This window comes from Mastigoproctus giganteus, chromosome 5 (assembly GCF_048544385.1).
Source record: "Mastigoproctus giganteus isolate SK-2022 chromosome 5, ASM4854438v1, whole genome shotgun sequence".
Lineage (NCBI taxonomy): Eukaryota > Metazoa > Arthropoda > Arachnida > Uropygi > Thelyphonidae > Mastigoproctus > Mastigoproctus giganteus.
Window position 1 is genome coordinate 58990225 of NC_143579.1, and position 16854 is coordinate 59007078.

Genomic DNA, 16854 nt, shown 5'->3' on the forward strand with positions numbered 1-16854 from the left:
CTAGCACGGTGTAGGAATGAATTAGTACTTCCCCATCATGTCTTGTTGCTTAAGAACTGGGAAGTTGTGATTTACAGATATTGTTGGTTGTAATCCAAACCTGTCAGTGCTATACATCAAACGGAGCTGCATGATCTGCTAAATTATTAAACTGCTAAGACAGATGGTTCAACTGCAAAGCCATATCTTTGCAGTTGAACCATCTGAGTTGTTCGGTCACCTCTTCCGCCTGACTGACTTTTTTAATAGAAGTTCCATCAATTCTTTTTTGGTGAGCTCCTTTATGTGGCCACCCACAAATTCCTAAATATCAACTTTCCAAATCCGGTTGCCTACCAAGGTACGGTCACTGTCTCCAAACTCTTTTCAAATACCTAAGTAAACAGCAGAACACAATTTGTTCCATACCCCATTCACATTTGTTTCTTTAATTTCATTCCAGGTAGCATCAGTATTCTTTACAGCTTTTAAAATGTCTTTCTCAAACATTTTTAAAACCCCAGGGGCTCACATCTGGGAAGTATGGGCTTGACACACCCAGGGTTCTTTTTTTTTTTTTTTTGGCTGGTGCAGCATAAGCCTCAGACTTCCTTGCACTATAGGCCTAATAATAACAATAATAATTATGTCATTTTTTAATGACATTCCACCCCACAATACACTCAACAACCTTGGAACACAGTCAACTGTGCCTGCAAAATGAAGACTATCAAACCCCCGAAGTAGAACCAGACTTTACTGCAGAAGAACTAAATGCTATCGCCTCACACACAAAATCTAATGAGTGCCCGGGACTGGACCTGCTCGAGCCAGAAGGCGCCTCTGTAGCCAGGTGGGCAGGAGCAGCAGTGCGTAGCACACGCTTCTTGATTAGACCGGGGTTCGAGCCCGTGACCACCAAATATGGAGGAAGGGGAAAGGTCAGGTAATGACCACCGCATATCCCCGGAGCAATATGGCCTTAGTTGCTAATGCTCCTAAAAAAACCAAAACAAACAAACAACATCGATCCAGAAGTAGTCAAAGAAGTAGTTGAGATCATCGCCGACTTGCTTCTCCTCTTATACAACAAATGTCTCCAAACAGGAATCTTTCCGACCAAATGGAAAAAGGTAAATGTCAAACTAATTCTAAAAAATCCAGCCAATTTGCCAGAACGTCCTGACTCATACAGGCCAATAGCCCTTCTCACAGTGACCAGCAAGCTGCTTGAACACCTCTCCTGCAGACTCTTGAAACACTATGGCAGGGCCAGATTCTCATCCCCAAACCAGTTTGGTTTCAGGCGACGCACGCACATCATCACTTACTGGACCAAGTTGCTACATGCCCCAAAAATATTTTCTAGTGATCTCGGTGGACTTCGCTGTGGTGTTCTACTCCCTCTGGTGGTGGAGCATCCTGGCGAGGTTCAGAGCCGCTTGCATTCCGCGAAACCTTTACCGGCTCATCTGTGGCTACCTGTCAAATAGAAAAATCACAAAGCACACTTCCAAACACTGACTAGGAATATCTACAGAGGCTACCCGCAGGGCTCGGCCCTTGGACCTTCATTGTGGAATGTTGTACTGGACAGCTTCCCCACCTTGGATCTCGGAGAGGTTAACTCTCAGGCCTTTGCCGATAACCCCATTCTTACTGTCGCAGCAAACTCAAGAGCAGAGTTAGAAAATATGGCAAACAATGCTTTAGACAAATGAAAACAGTGGGCCATACAAAATCAACTGGACATCTCCCCAGCAAAGACCAACTCAACCCTACTCAAGGGCTCCCTACAAGTCCGACAGCCACCAGAAATCAAGATAATAAAACAATCAACTTCTTAACTTAGATCAAGTACCTAGGAGTAATCCTGGACACCAGACTGATCTTCCAAGACCATCTTAAGTACATACAGAAAAATATAAGAGCCTACTTTGCACTGGTTGCCAGAATTACCCAAAGGGACTAGGATCTCGGCCGGTTCACGCTCCAACTGTACTACAAAGCGGTATACATTCCAATTATTATGTATGCTGCTTGTACCACATGGCCACTCGTGCCGCCATAGATTCAACTCAGTTCAATAATATGATTCTGTGAGTTGAATCATAGATTCAACTCAGAGAATCATACTATTGTCTATTACCCGTGCCCATAGTACAGTCAGTGGTAAAGTTAAGTGGTAAAGGAGTCCTCTCTCGAGGGGACTCCTTTACCACTTAACTAAAGGCACTGCCAAAACTTGTTTGGAATATACAACGGCCCCACTGCAAACTGGACAGCCGAAAAGAAAAGGCCTCAATGAGTACTTCCTACAGGCATAGCAGCACATATGACAGAATTCTACTGGAGACATCACAAGAAGGTTTATTCCGGACGTGACTAGAGTTTACCCCAGGACATTGGTTGGTTCACCCCTGGCCTACAAACAACATATCTCCTCCTAACAGGCCATGGGGCCATCAACACAAAGCTGTCTCTCCTTGGAATCCAAGAGGACCCCACTTGCACCTGCAGAGGGCTTGAAAGCTGGCAGCACCTCATGTACAACTGCCAGCTCTATGATGACCTGTGCAGTGTCCTAATCACTTGGATTAATTACTCGCCTAGCGGAATGGAGCGACACCTGCTGGACACCAAGGAGGACTACTTGGCCTTCATGGAATTTGCAAAAAAACTGTTCTGTTCACGAGAAGGGGTCTACCATGCAGCCGCCAACATTGGATAATACACGCTACAAGTATTCCTAAATCGACGGCACAGACCAAACTGATAGGACTAGGACAATCTAGCCTCTCCAGGCATACAAATCTCTAAATGAACCCATGACAATGAAGAATGACCAGAACCTCCTGGACGATGCCATGAGTCATTACCTGCAACTGGCCTATCCCATTGGACACACATCATGCTGGAAACATACGACAAGAAGAATACCCAGATCTATCGGATGGACAAACCATTGATAGCAGTTACCTGTAGCCGGAAGCCCTGCTTACAGTGCCATACAGCAATCTGAGTCTGGCACTCTAAACTGACTCTCTTTTGTTTTCTGTTGGGGGTGAGGAGGGATTTTACCTCTCCCCCACTTCTTTCCTCTGGTAAGGCATGGGCTTGCCTCACTGATCAACTGGGATCGCCTACTCTATCATCCCCATACTTCTGCCTTACTCCCCCCAGCCTTCAGTCTCCCCTCCTTCTCTACCTTGACGCAAGCGTAAGCCCCACATACCTAAATCTAAATATGTCAAAATTATCTTTTACCCATCCTTTTGGCCTTTCTAAATTCAAGCGACACCAACCCCCACTCAATTGACAATATCCTCACATATATATATATAAACTTATATATATATATATATACACACACACACACACACACACACACACACATATATATATATATATACAAGAACTCCCCGACTTATGTAATGGTTGCATTCTGCGGAACGCTACGCAAGTCAGATTTTATGTAAGTTGGAATTTTCCCAATGCTTGTGCAGCACTTGTAACTGTGCTCGCTGAATTGATTGAATCAAAAAAGAAATGCAGACAAACATATAAATAGAATTATTTATTGTATTTATTCAATTTTTTATCTCATGCGCAAAAAAAATCTCAAAATTATAAAATTACAAAAAACGAGAGGAGACAGCATAACATTAGTAAGTTTTACCTCTCGAACATCATTGCCAGAATTGACGTCTTCAGCTGATAAGTACCCGCTGTGGAGATTTAGAAGGGGTCGGCCGCTCAACCTTACAAAAGAACTTATTAATGGATGACTGGAAGTTTGCTTTTTTCTTTTCATCGTAGATTTCTTTGTAGCAAGCAAGCATATCATTCACCCCTCTGTTAACTTTTAAAAATCGTTTGCTGTCAGGATCCATCTTCTCAAACCTCGCCATTGCCGATGCAGTTTCACGAAATGCCATTTCCATCTCTTTGGTGATGAAGCATCTTGGCTCCTCGTTTGTTCCATCTTGAGCTTCGGCAGCATATTCTTCTTTCACTATCGCTGCCTGCAAGTCAATAAGTTCTTCGTTAGATAATTCCTCTTCTTCTTCCCCTATTAACTTCTCCATGCCTTTGGCATCAACCTCCAACTGAAGTAGCTCTGCAACCTTTACAGTCTTATCTGTAACCTCATCACAAATCCTTCGAAGCCTTTTCCATGCGGTGGGCATATTTTCTTCCATGGGCCATTTAAACAGCTTTTAGTAATTTCCACCCAGGCCTTATTAATGTTTTAAGATGGCGTGGTAAATATTGTAAGATTTTCAAGTCTCTTAACGTAAAATTTTTCTCATCGTCTACTGCAGACGATGCCTGAGCAAATGTTGTGCGTAAATAGTATGCTTTTAAATTCGAAATAACACCCTGATCCATCGGTTGGATGAGGGAAATTGTGTTTGGCAGTATAAATATGACTCTGACATTCGAATTGAAATCATATAGATGCGTAGGATGTCCAGGAGCGTTATCTAATAGAAGCAAAATCTGGAAAGGAACGTCATTGTCTTTACAATAATTTTAAACCTTGGGAATGAAGCAGCATTTAAACCAATCCTCAAAGAGAGATATTGTTATCCATGCTCTCTGGTGCGATCAGAAATGCAGGCGCCTCTGTAGCTAGGTGGGAAGGAGCAGCAGTGCGTAGCACACGCTTCTTGATTAGACCGGGGTTCGAGCCTGTCACCACCAAATATGGAGGATATGGAAAGGTCAGGGAATGACCACTGCATATCCCGGAGCAATATGGCCTTAGTTGCTAATGCTCCTAAAAACCAAATAACAACAAAAACAAAAGATTGGAAATGCACAGATAGGGGGCTTTATTGATGCCCTTAAATTCACGAGGATTTCCAGAATTGTACACAAGCAGTGGTTTTAATCTGTAATCTCCCGCTGCATTAGCTCCAAGCAAGAATGTGGCCCTATCTTTTGAGGCCTTGAAACTTGGCGTTGTATTTTCCTCTTTGGCAGTGTATCTTCGATCCGGCATTTTTTTCTAACACAGAGCAGTCTCATCAACGTTAAAAATTTGCTGCGTTAAATAGCTGCCTTCGTCAATCATTTTTTCCAACACATCACAAAATTTCTCTGCAGCTACAGAATTGGCACTGGCAACTTCACCGCATACTTTAACATTGTGGAAACCAGCATGATGCTTGAACCTATTAAACCACCTATTGCTTGCCACGAACTTGGCTTCGGGTTCGTCTTACTTATCCTTAATATCTTAAATACTTGTTGCTTGAATGGCCATTGGACTCAGGAGCACTTGCTTCTGAATCTGATTTTCCATCCATATTATTAATAGCTGTTCCATTTTCGATATAGCAGCTGAGCACTGTTTTGTGATCACTGTTGCATTGATGTGCATTGATCCTTTGACATGTTCTTTTATACGCACACTGTCCTTTAAAATAATATTCACTGTTGAAGCAGCGAGGCCTAATTCCCTTGCAATAGATGACAAACTTTGTCCTGCTTCGTACTTCTTAATCATTTTCATCTTCATTTCTAAATCAATTTTGTTTCGTTTCCTGGCACTACCACCACTTGTACTTTTCGTTGGTCGCTTTCCCTTCAGCATTGTAATACGTAAATAGGAATGAAGAGAATTTTCTGAAAATTTGTCTTTTATATGATTGAAGATTTCAGTGAAGGGGAACACATTTCACCCTAATACCATAACGTAAAAACCCACACAATTTCAGTTATCGGTATTATCACAAATGCAATAAAATCGAGTTTACTACCCGTTTATAACAGATTATGCTAACAGAAAAGCCCAATAAACCAGGAAATGCAAATTGTTTTTATTGTTTTCTAGTAGTTACCTCCAAAAATGTGTTTCGAAAAATATCACAAAGGTGTTCGAAATTGATTCTTTTAATGGAACATATAATAACAATAAAAGTGTAGTGCTCCATTATAAAAGTGACATTTTAGAGAGATAAATAGCTTAGTAATACTGTATAGTGAAAATTTCATCTTTCGAGATCTTGGAACGAATTACCAAAAAAATCAATGTGGTATTAGGTTCACATTACAATATTTTCATGATACCTCCATTTATTCCTACGGGATGCAAAATACATGTCCACGATTTTTTTAAGTTTGCACTGGCCAGCAAAAACTTATGTAAAGTCAAATTTCCGTTAAGTATTACATAAGTCGGGGAGTTCCTGTGTATATATATATATATATATATGTGTGTGTGTGTGTAGTTTATTTACTTATATAAAAAAAAAATACACTTACTGTATTTTTTTTTTTTTTTTTAAGTCCTTGCCACTGAAATCTCAAGAAACTAGATGGCAGGACCTGCCAGAGTAAATCAAGTCTACTAAGTTTCCTGGTCTGCCTCCACGGGGCAAAAGTGGGGCAACATTGTGCCTCAGCAGGGGTCTAGCAGCTGAATGACCAGATGAACAATGGTACACAACACAACACTTATACAATACCCACACACTTCTAAATCTCTGGCATTCCCAGTGAACTGGCACACCCACAATATAAGCAACGTGGAGATGGGGGGGGGAACCCCTGGTGCTGCTAGATATCAACATACTTTACACTTTATCCTCGCATATTGTTCTAATGGCCTGTCTGAAAGTCTCTGAAGCCTTAATTGTTGTAATGATTCCCTAGTTCATAGGCTGGTTGAGAGATGTCATATTAGGTGTTAAAAAAACAATCTTGGTATTAAGGTGGAAATAATCAAGGAAAGGAGGATTGCCAAAGTGACCTTGAAAGGAAACATCTTGTTACTGCAGCATATTTCTACCTCTGAAGCAAATTGCACACCCCTTTGAAGGCCCTTGGATTCTTTGAATGGCAGACCAAGAACATAAAGTACCCACTAGAAGCATTGGCCTATCTTTAGATATCTTAAAACAAAGTGTACACTTCTCTTCCTTGGCTGTATATGTTCTCTAAGGCATCCTTTTCTGACATATACTCGTTCAGCTCACATTGTTATGAAGATTATTTCTAGCCTTAAACTTCACAAACCAATCATGCACTGAATGTTTCCTCACATAGAACTTTCATAAAATTTAGCCTTAATGTCATTACAAAAACTTAAAGCCTTTTCATGAATTAACTTATATTGACATGCATTCCATAGCCGAGTGGTCAGGAGCGGGAGTGTAGTAGCACACGCTCTTTGAGTAGACTGGGGTTCAAGCCCCTGACTGCTGAATACGGTCGATCTGTCAACCCGCACTGGACCAGCCTAGCAGATTATGGTCTATTTCCCTCAGCATGAATTGTTGAGGAGGCTTCCATCCTGCAGTGGGTTGATAATGGCTGCACTTTACCTTTTTTTTTTATATTGACATGCATTTCAGATTCTGGTGTTGCAACTACAAAATTAAAATTTTTTTTTTTCATCTCATTCTTTACTTACTGTACCCTGTATTTTGTAATAATTGGAGATTTTTATTGGTGGAGAGGATTTAACATGTTACATGATTTGTTTTTTGTCCTTAATGATTGCTGTGATAGTAGAATGATTGACACCAAAACTGTGAGCAATTTTCGCCCTTCGTTATCATAGTTTTTTATATTTCCATTTTCTTATAGGGTACTTTTTTTTAAGTGCACAGTTATTCTGTTCAATTTGTTTTTGTTTCCTAGACATAATGGTGGTATAAAGAACACAAGTTTATAAAAAAAAGGAATCAAATTGAATGCACAGCACATAAACACAACATGGTGTCACAAGCTAAGTAGGCAGTGTGTTTTCAACAGCACACCAAACAGTGCCACACAACAGCAACACCAGCTATCAGATAACAGTTTCATGACTTGGAAATTTTGTAACTTTAATTACAATTTTTAATTTTACTTTAATTACAATTACAACTTTTATTACAATTTTTGAATATATTTCACAATTTTGAAAATAAAAGAATATGTCTGTGTCATACATGTGAAAGGAGGTTGAATGTTCATAAGTTCAGTACTGCCTGTATTTATTCACTTTCTGCTAGTTATAAAGCTGAATATTTTTGTGGATATCAATTTTGTGGAATAGCTGATCTTAGTTTTTCTGCAGTGTTATTTACAGATGCAATGAGATGCTATTTAACTGAATGTGAGTCATCAGAAATATCAGTTATCTGAACCAATTAAGCAACTTACAGAAAGAGCCACCCACATATTAATTTATTTTACACCAGTTAAAATATTTTAACAATAAAGCAGATTTAACTGACAGCTAATAAGAGGATGGGATTTGCTTTCAAGTGGCAAAATCCAAATATGAAATTTATTTATCCTTATTTAAGACCAGTAATGTAATTTTTTGAGTAATCTGTGTTTGCAATTTCTGCTGTATACTGTAATTTATTTATGTTATAGAAAGTGTTTGTTAATAATGCTGTTTGTGCAAACCTGACCATTTTTATGATAAATATTCACGTCAACACTAACCTACACCAAGAATATTTATATTTTACTTCCAACCTGTAAAAAAGACCTATTATAGTTCAACCATTTTTGTTCAAACTTACAGGATGGAGAATTTTGCTTTGTAGGAATTGGGCTTAAAGTAATTTAGTATTGTGAACAGAACAGCTATATTTATATTCCCATTTTATTTTTTTTAAAGTCTTGACTAATAAGTGTATAATCTAAATGATATAAAAACTAAATTCCTATTTGTTTGTAGGGTGGTGACCCAGATATTTCTACAGTATCTAAGATGATCTTGAATGACTGGCAAAGAGGTAAACTGCCGTATTTTGTGAAACCACCTATACCTGTGGTAAGTCAAATACAATTAAATAAAATTTTATATCCTGAAGCACTTTGACATAACTCCAAAGGTGACATTAAAATATAGATTTTAAGTTCTATAACATGCAAATTGAATGGGCTATAAAAGTGCACACAGCATTCCCACTTGCACAGAATCCAGCTAGTATTTTTAGGTAATGATTGTAATGAAATGGCAATTTTAGGTAATGAAAATGGTAGGTGTGTCTCTGGGGAATGAAGTGCTTGTAAAAAAAATCATTACTTGAAGTCCATTTTAATGCACCTCCCTCTCCCTCTCAGATTTAAATCTTTCTATAAGCCATTCCTGTTGCATTCTTAGCAAAAAAGAATCTGCTGCTCTCATGTTCATATTCTCATTTCATGCTAGTTCTTGCAAAAACATCAGATCTTGAGATAGGCAGTCTTTACATAACATGGTTCTCCTTCATACATCAGCTGACATATTAAGACAATTCTACAAGAGCACTTGTATGCTAAAGTAATTTTTTCCCCTTTACCCTTGAGAGTTCATCTCATTCACTGGATCTGACACCTGCTTGACTAAACTTATTCAACTGGCTGAAGTTATGGTGTTCTGTGACACCTGCTGATGTGGATCTGAAGTAGGGCATCATTCAAGAGTTGACGAGCTCCAGCACAAATGTTAGAGGTGCATGTATTGTGCTGTAAGTGAATTAATCATTTCATCATCAGCAGAAATTGTTTATATGAGTCCCTAATGCACATTGATTACAAATAGGGATTAAATTGACTTTGTCGAGTCACTGGAAGTAAAACCAAAAATAAACACCCAGTCTCATTGGAAAGGTCTTGAAATGGACTTACATTATATTTTAACATTATCAAAATCTTTAAGCATTATCAGAGTCTATTTTAATTGTAACTCTCCCTCAGATTTCATTCCTTCTGAATTTAATTTGCCTAAACCCCAAAAATATGTTATTTCTAGCAAAAAAGCCTGTGGCTCCCATGTTCATCTTCAGCAGGTGCCTCCGTAGCCAGGTGGGCAGGAGCAGCAGTGCATAGCACACGCTTCTTGATTAGACCGGGGTTTGAGCCCATGACTACTAAATATGGAGGATGCGGAAAGGTCAGGGAATGACCACCGCATATCCCCGGAGCAATATGACCTTAGTTGCTAATGCTCCTTAAAAAAAAAAAAAAAACCAAACCAAACCAAACCAAAACCAAAACCAATCATCTTCAGCAAGACTTGGGATTTTTAGAAAAGATTACACCTCTCCTCCCTGGCATAAGCATATCATAAATATTGCTTCCTTTTCATTAAAAAACTGGGCTGTCTCTCTTGCTCTTGGTAAAAGAGGAACTTTTTCTTTTATTTTGTAGTTGCTAACCTTGCACAAATCACAGATTTTCCCTACCATGGAATATTTTTCCAATAGGAGGAGTACCTCCAAAGTCAGATTAAAGAACCCTTTCACACATGTGAGTTTGCTACATGTGGATGGTTCCCCCATGGTGAATATTTGATAGCAGCAGCCTCTGTGAACTGAGATTCTTCGTGGAATTTTGAAATTTTTTTAAAAATGAAAACTAGGTACATAAATGCTTTAAAAGCATTTATATACATATATGGTGGCCAACCCATGGCATGCAAGCCACTTGTGACTCTTGCAGCTCTTGTTAGTGGCTCACATTCTGATGTGAAAAATATAATGTAAAAAATCATACAATCGGCTTGAAAAATAAGAAGCTAAACATAATACAGTAAAGCTTTTCAAAGTGTGTGTGGCTTCATATCCTAGAGGTTGTCACCAAAATTTTGCATCATATCAGAATTGTTTTCACTCTCTTATTTCCTTTCATTACATATATTGATATAATTGAGTGATTAAAATGCAATTATTGATTAATACATACATTTACAACATTGCTTGTATGGAGCCCTGAAAAGTCAATTGCACACTGTAGTCTGGAACTTGCTGTACCAAAATCTACTATCCAAAAAGTGATTTAAGCAGCTAAGACTTCATGCTTACAAAATTCAGTTTAAATAGAAAATTAAACTAGCTGATCATCTTAGGCAAGCAGGATGTGCAACTCTGTTTCTCAAAAAAATTGACAACAATCCTAATTTTTTGAATTGGGTTTTGTTTTTTTTTGGGTGAGACTGTGCTTCTTGTGACTGATGCTGATGCTGTAAATCAGCATGGCTGCTACATTGGGTTCTGAAAATCCTCATGTTGTAATGGGGTATGTGGAGAATAGTCCAAAGGTGTGGACTGATGCATAATTGCATTATTGAACCTTTCTATTTTGCCAAAAAAATAAAAAATAAAATAAAAAATAACTGCCCTAACATCTAGATAATTTGAATAACTGTGCCTTTTCTCAGATTGAGAAACTTTGAATACCAGTTTTCTTTCAAGGTGGCTCCCCACTACATTTTACTAAATATGTCCAAGCAGCCTTAAATAACACATTTCTAAATTGTTGGATTAGAAGAGGTGGACCAGTATTCTGGCCCCTCCAAACTTTTTGTGGAGATACATTAAAAATATATTGTTTATTCTGTAAAAATCCATGGTTTACAATAAAGAAAAAATCACTGAAGCCATTGAAACTGTTACATCAGACATGCTGGACGGAGTGTGGATGGAAGTTGAATATTTTATGAATATTTGCCAAGCAGCCAGTATAGCCAATACCCATATTGAAGTTTATTAAACAAAAAAGAAAACACCTGCTTGAGGCTTCCTGGAAGTTTGTCATAACAATCATTATTATAGTTTAATTATTTAATAAATTGCAGAACTTTAAAATGTTGTCTTTTATAATGACCCTGTGTATACAGTATATATATATATATATATATATATTTTTTTTTTTTTTTTTCTTTTATTGACTTTACAGGATAAAGAAGAAGCAGAGAAAGACAGAAGTGTTTCAGAAACTAAAGAAATATTGGAAAACACTAAATCAAGCAATCTAAAGAATTTGCAGCCATCTGTAGTACAAGACTTAACAAAACTAAATGTTGAAGTAGAATTTTCTGGAGAAGATGTGCAACCTCTTCAAGAGGTTACTGACAAGGTTTTTATATCAGATGAATCGGAAGATGAAGAAGAAGATGATTTATTAGAGAAAACAGTCGAAAGTAGTAACAAACTAGTGGCTGACATTGAAATACAATCTGTTTTAGAAACTTGTGAGGTTAGTAATTTATTTTTAATTCACTTCATTATCTGTGTATTAAGTCTTGTCTCTTTATCTCCATCTTTTTTCATAAATTAGTTCTACATTAGTTTATCTGTTTTAATTAGAAGTAGTTCACTTAACAGTATTTGAACTTCTGCAGCTGTTGAATTATAAAATATAAATAAAAAAGAATCTGTTAGAACAAATTCTTAATTCAGATTTGATGCCACAGCTGTATTGTAATTATATAGGATAGTGGTTCTCAGCCTTTTCACCAAAATGAACCCCTATCATTATGTTTTTTTTCCCCACAGATGTTATGTTTCTTACAGATTCTGCCTTGGCTCAACATATGTACTTTGACACTTTTGTAGATTACTCATTCCCTATTTGTCTTAAAACTCCATTTCCTCTTTTTATGCATTGTAAGAGTCAACTTACAAATGTTAGCCATGCAGATTGTTGAATGTATTATATATGACTATCAGGTAGAAGGCTTGATGATTGAGTGTCTGAATAGAGAGCTATTCAGCCACCAAATTATGTTTGCTCTGCCTTCATTAGGCATTACTGGTGTGAGCAGCGTTATCACTTTAATCCTTGTCACATTGAGTTGGTTTATCATTCTCATGCTGTTTAAAGTTTCTCTTGACTTGGTTCTCCTATACATCTTTACTTCGAAGGCTGATATGATTGAATCAGAAATTAGGGACTTGCATATATTCCACTGGGGAGGCCACAGTATTACAGCATGATAACCACTGATGTTCTGTTTATTCTATGATGAATAAACACCCACAGATTGTCATTTTCAGAGTTCTTTTCTATTGAACACATGACATAATTCGATGTGATTCAATTGTGTTTTCTACATTCTTTATAAGGTGTCATACACAATTATTGAAACTGAATTGGTAAAGAAGCATTTAGCTTTGAAAGCTACACTGTATTTTAGTAGTTTTATTATCTTAGATATTCCTTGAGTGGCATGGTGCATAAGTGTACTATGTTATTTGAAGGTAATAAATCACTCAAATCTACGTTGGTTTAATTATGTTTATTTCCAATTTAGAAATATGTACATAATGGAGTCAAATGTTTCATGGTATTTTCTTATCACTTCTTCAGTAACAGCTGTTTTTGCAATATCACTGTCATAAAAGATCACCTAGGTCACAAGAACTATAAATTCTTGTGACCCAGGTGATATTGTACATATTTCCAAATCAGAAATAATCCAGATCCAAATGGATATGCACATAATGTACCTATCCAAATCAGATATGTACATTATTTACTAATTCAAATCAAAAGGGACTATGAAGCCCAATAAGTCCTATTATTATTATAATAATCTTAAATTATAGGTGAAAACCTCATACCTTTGAGTAGGACTGTTAATCTCTCAACAATCGGCGCCTCCGTAGCCAGGTGGGAAGGAGCAGCAGTGCGTAGCACACGCTTCTTGATTAGACCGGGGTTCGAGCCCGTCACCGCCAAATACGAAGGATGCGGAAAGGTCAGGGAATGACCACCGCATATTCCCGGAGCAATGTGGCCTTAGTTGCTAATGCTCCTAAAAACCAAATAACAAACAATAACTCTCAACAATCAATCGTGAATGATTATAATATGAACTTACCCCCCCATGTATCGTCATAAATGAATCAAGTTAAAATAACTATTAATTAAAATAAGCATGTATTCAACTCTCATCACATCAAGGGAATCGTAAAGAATCATGGAAAGACGGCGGCCACCAACCTCCACAAGCCATCATGAGAATTGAAAAACAATTGTCACGAAATTCTAAAAACGACGACACTAATAAATTGTTTCGCACATAAGTTAAACTTTAAAATCATTATTAACTTCTTTTAAGAGACCACCTTATTCGGTTTGTTACCATGTTCACAAGAAGTACAAAAGTGATTTGCGAATGATATCCCCCCCTGTTTTATATCAAATTAATGACACCTGACACGAGATTATTTATATAAACCAATGTATGAATTGCTATTCATGCATGCACGAGTCCGCGTATATTAATAGAATTAACATTTAATCTCATTTCTAATGTTTCGGCAATTAATAATTTAAAATATTTACGCTGTTTATTAAGAACCTTGGATTCATTAAAAAGAAACACATGTCCATCAGTGATTGCATGAAATGCAAGCTCAGATGCACAAGTCCTACCTGCTCCAACTGATGCCAAATGCTGCTGTATCCTTACCGAAAGTAAATTTGGGGTCAAGCCAATATAAGTAGAATTGCATCCACCACAAGAAATATTATAAACAATATTGTGAGCTTCCATGGTAGGAACTACATATGCCCTATATTTCAAGATAGTGCGAAGCTTACTCGTGGGTTGTGGAACAATCTTAAATTCAGTGTTCTTAAATATGTTAATAAATTGTCTATACCAATGTTGTATATACTGAATTTTAATAAAATGTTTAAGAACATTAAACATTAGAAATGAGATTAAATGTTAATTTTCCGTGATTCTTTACGATTCCCTTGACGTGATATGAGAGTTGAATACATGCTTATTTTAATTAATAGTTATTTTAACTTGATTCATTTATGACAATACACGGGAGGTAAGTTCATATTATAATCATTCGCGATTGAGTGTTAAGAGATTAACAGTCCTACTCAAAGGTATGAGGTTTTCACTATAATTTAAGATTAGTACATTATTTACATATTTTCAAATCAGAAATAAACATAATAAACCAACATAGGTTTGAGTGCTTTATTATCTCCAAATGGTTTTATTATATTTTGTGCTCTTCCATATTTCGTTTTTAGTATTTTATATGTATTTATTTTTATTTTATTTTGTAGATAAATTAATTTTTAATTTTACATTTTGCTGTTTATTTGGCTGCAACAAGATCTTATAGTAATACTAATTAACTTGTTTTTTCATTAACTAATTTTTCACTGTCAAAGCTCTGAATTTTATCAAGTAATTAAAAGAAAAAGAAATGTTAAGGATTGTGTGGATAATTTGGAAACCATATAATGAAAATAGCGGACAGACACCCAGGCACCTGTGGACTACAGGTTAAAAATTACTGGTGTAGAATTATAAGGTGGGGAAATCTAGGTTTAGCTCATTCATGTTTTTACTTATAAAATTTAATATTTAAAGCTAGTGTATTTATGTTTTGTCCAGTATCCATTGTTGCAGTTTTACTGGTCTTTTGATTGTCTTTATCCTAAAGATAAAAATTGATTATCTTTATCTTTATTCTGAAGGTAACTTTAAAAGATCTGCAGGCAAAGAAGACCATATAATAATTTTAAAGAAGCTCAAATTTGGAAACTTAGTGGTTATATATCTAACATATTTATCTTTAATCAGACATGCTTCAAACAAATATTTCTGGTTTTTTAACTTTGAATATTGTTAAAGAAAGCTAGTATACAGTACTGAAATACAGTTGTGCCCCCGTATCCGCTGATTCAGTTACCTGTGGTTAGCCTCGGAAAAAAAAAACGAAAAAACTTAACACGTACTACTCGATACGTCCAACACGATGCTTCCCTTTATTTTTTACAATGTCGCGTATGGTTTGATCACCAACATTGTAATGGTTCTTTAGAGATTTAATGGATGCACTGTTTTCGAAGTTTTTGTTTAATTTGAAAGCACAACTCTTGCATGTTTGTCCATAATTTTCGCGATTTCTAAACAAAAAAAAAGTTACTATAAAAAAAAAAAATTCTGACATCCTTAACATAAATAACGAAACAAAATTGGTCCTTTTGTGGTGCAACAGAACACAAAAATCGATGCAACGCGCTAAAATCAAACTAAACATTTGGTCTTGAAGTGTCCCAGTTAATCCAATCCCGGTAAATAAATCGAGAGTCTGCTGTACTTTATTATTACAGTATTTAATATTGGTAATGTCTTACTGTGTGTTTAATTTATTAATTAAACTTTATTATACGTATGTATGTATGAGAAAATCACGCTATATATGGGGTCAGCAGGTGTTCGCTTATATCCACAGTTTGAGCCATCCATGGCAGGTCTTGGAATGTATCCTCCACAGATACGGGGGTCTTACTGTATATGATCAAATGTAATGGTACTGTTGGACTAATTGAAATAAGAAATAGTAAAAAATAAACCATCTAAATCTAATCTGAAATTACTTGATGGCCTTTATGATTTTATAGGATAAAGTAGAAGCAGAGAAAGACCAAAGTGTTTCTGAAACTAAAGAAACACTGGTGAACACTATTTCAAATAATCCCAAGAATTTGCAGCCATCTATAGTACCAGACTTAACAAAAGTAAATGCAGAAGTAGAATATTTTGGAGAAGATGTGCAACCTCTTCAGGAGGTTACTGACAAAGTATTTATATCGAATGAAGAAAATGAAGTGATTGACAGCAAAATAAAACATACTTTAGAAACTTGTAAGGTTAGTAATTAATTTTTCATTCAGTTATTAACTATATATTAATCTTTTTCTCTTTATCTCCATCTTTCCGTTTAAATAGTCCTACATTTTTATCCAACTTCAATGAGCTCTACTCTATAACAGTATTTTATGTTACTTTCAATATGCTTTTGAAGCTGAGGATGTTGAATTTGAAAAGAAGTTTGGATAATTATAACAAAATATAATCTTAAACTTTGATAGTATGAACCAGAGTTATACAAAGGGTACTAGGAAAGTTTTGCAATATGACGCAACAATGAATCACAGGAAGCTGCTTGTTGCTGCATGTTGAGACATGTTCATACGTGCATAGTATCCGCCGCGCCAAGTCGATGGGCTCAGTTATTCATTAGTAGTGAGAGTGTAAAGTGCTTGCGATGGCATCGTAGTCACGAAATGAGATAAGGACAGTTTTGCGGTATAATTTCATGCGTGGTTTAACCA

General features: G+C 36.5%; 1 protein-coding gene across 1 annotated transcript in view; it reads left to right on the plus strand.

The window, feature by feature from the left end:
• Positions 1 to 16854, plus strand: part of Ns2 (nucleostemin 2) — a 119589-nt gene that overhangs the window by 81328 nt on the left and 21407 nt on the right. Inside the window, exons 12-14 of the mRNA XM_090374563.1 lie at positions 8669 to 8764; positions 11653 to 11952; positions 16141 to 16389. Coding sequence (XP_090230689.1) covers positions 8669 to 8764; positions 11653 to 11952; positions 16141 to 16389 — 645 coding nt within the window. The remainder of the gene's footprint in view (positions 1 to 8668; positions 8765 to 11652; positions 11953 to 16140; positions 16390 to 16854) is intronic.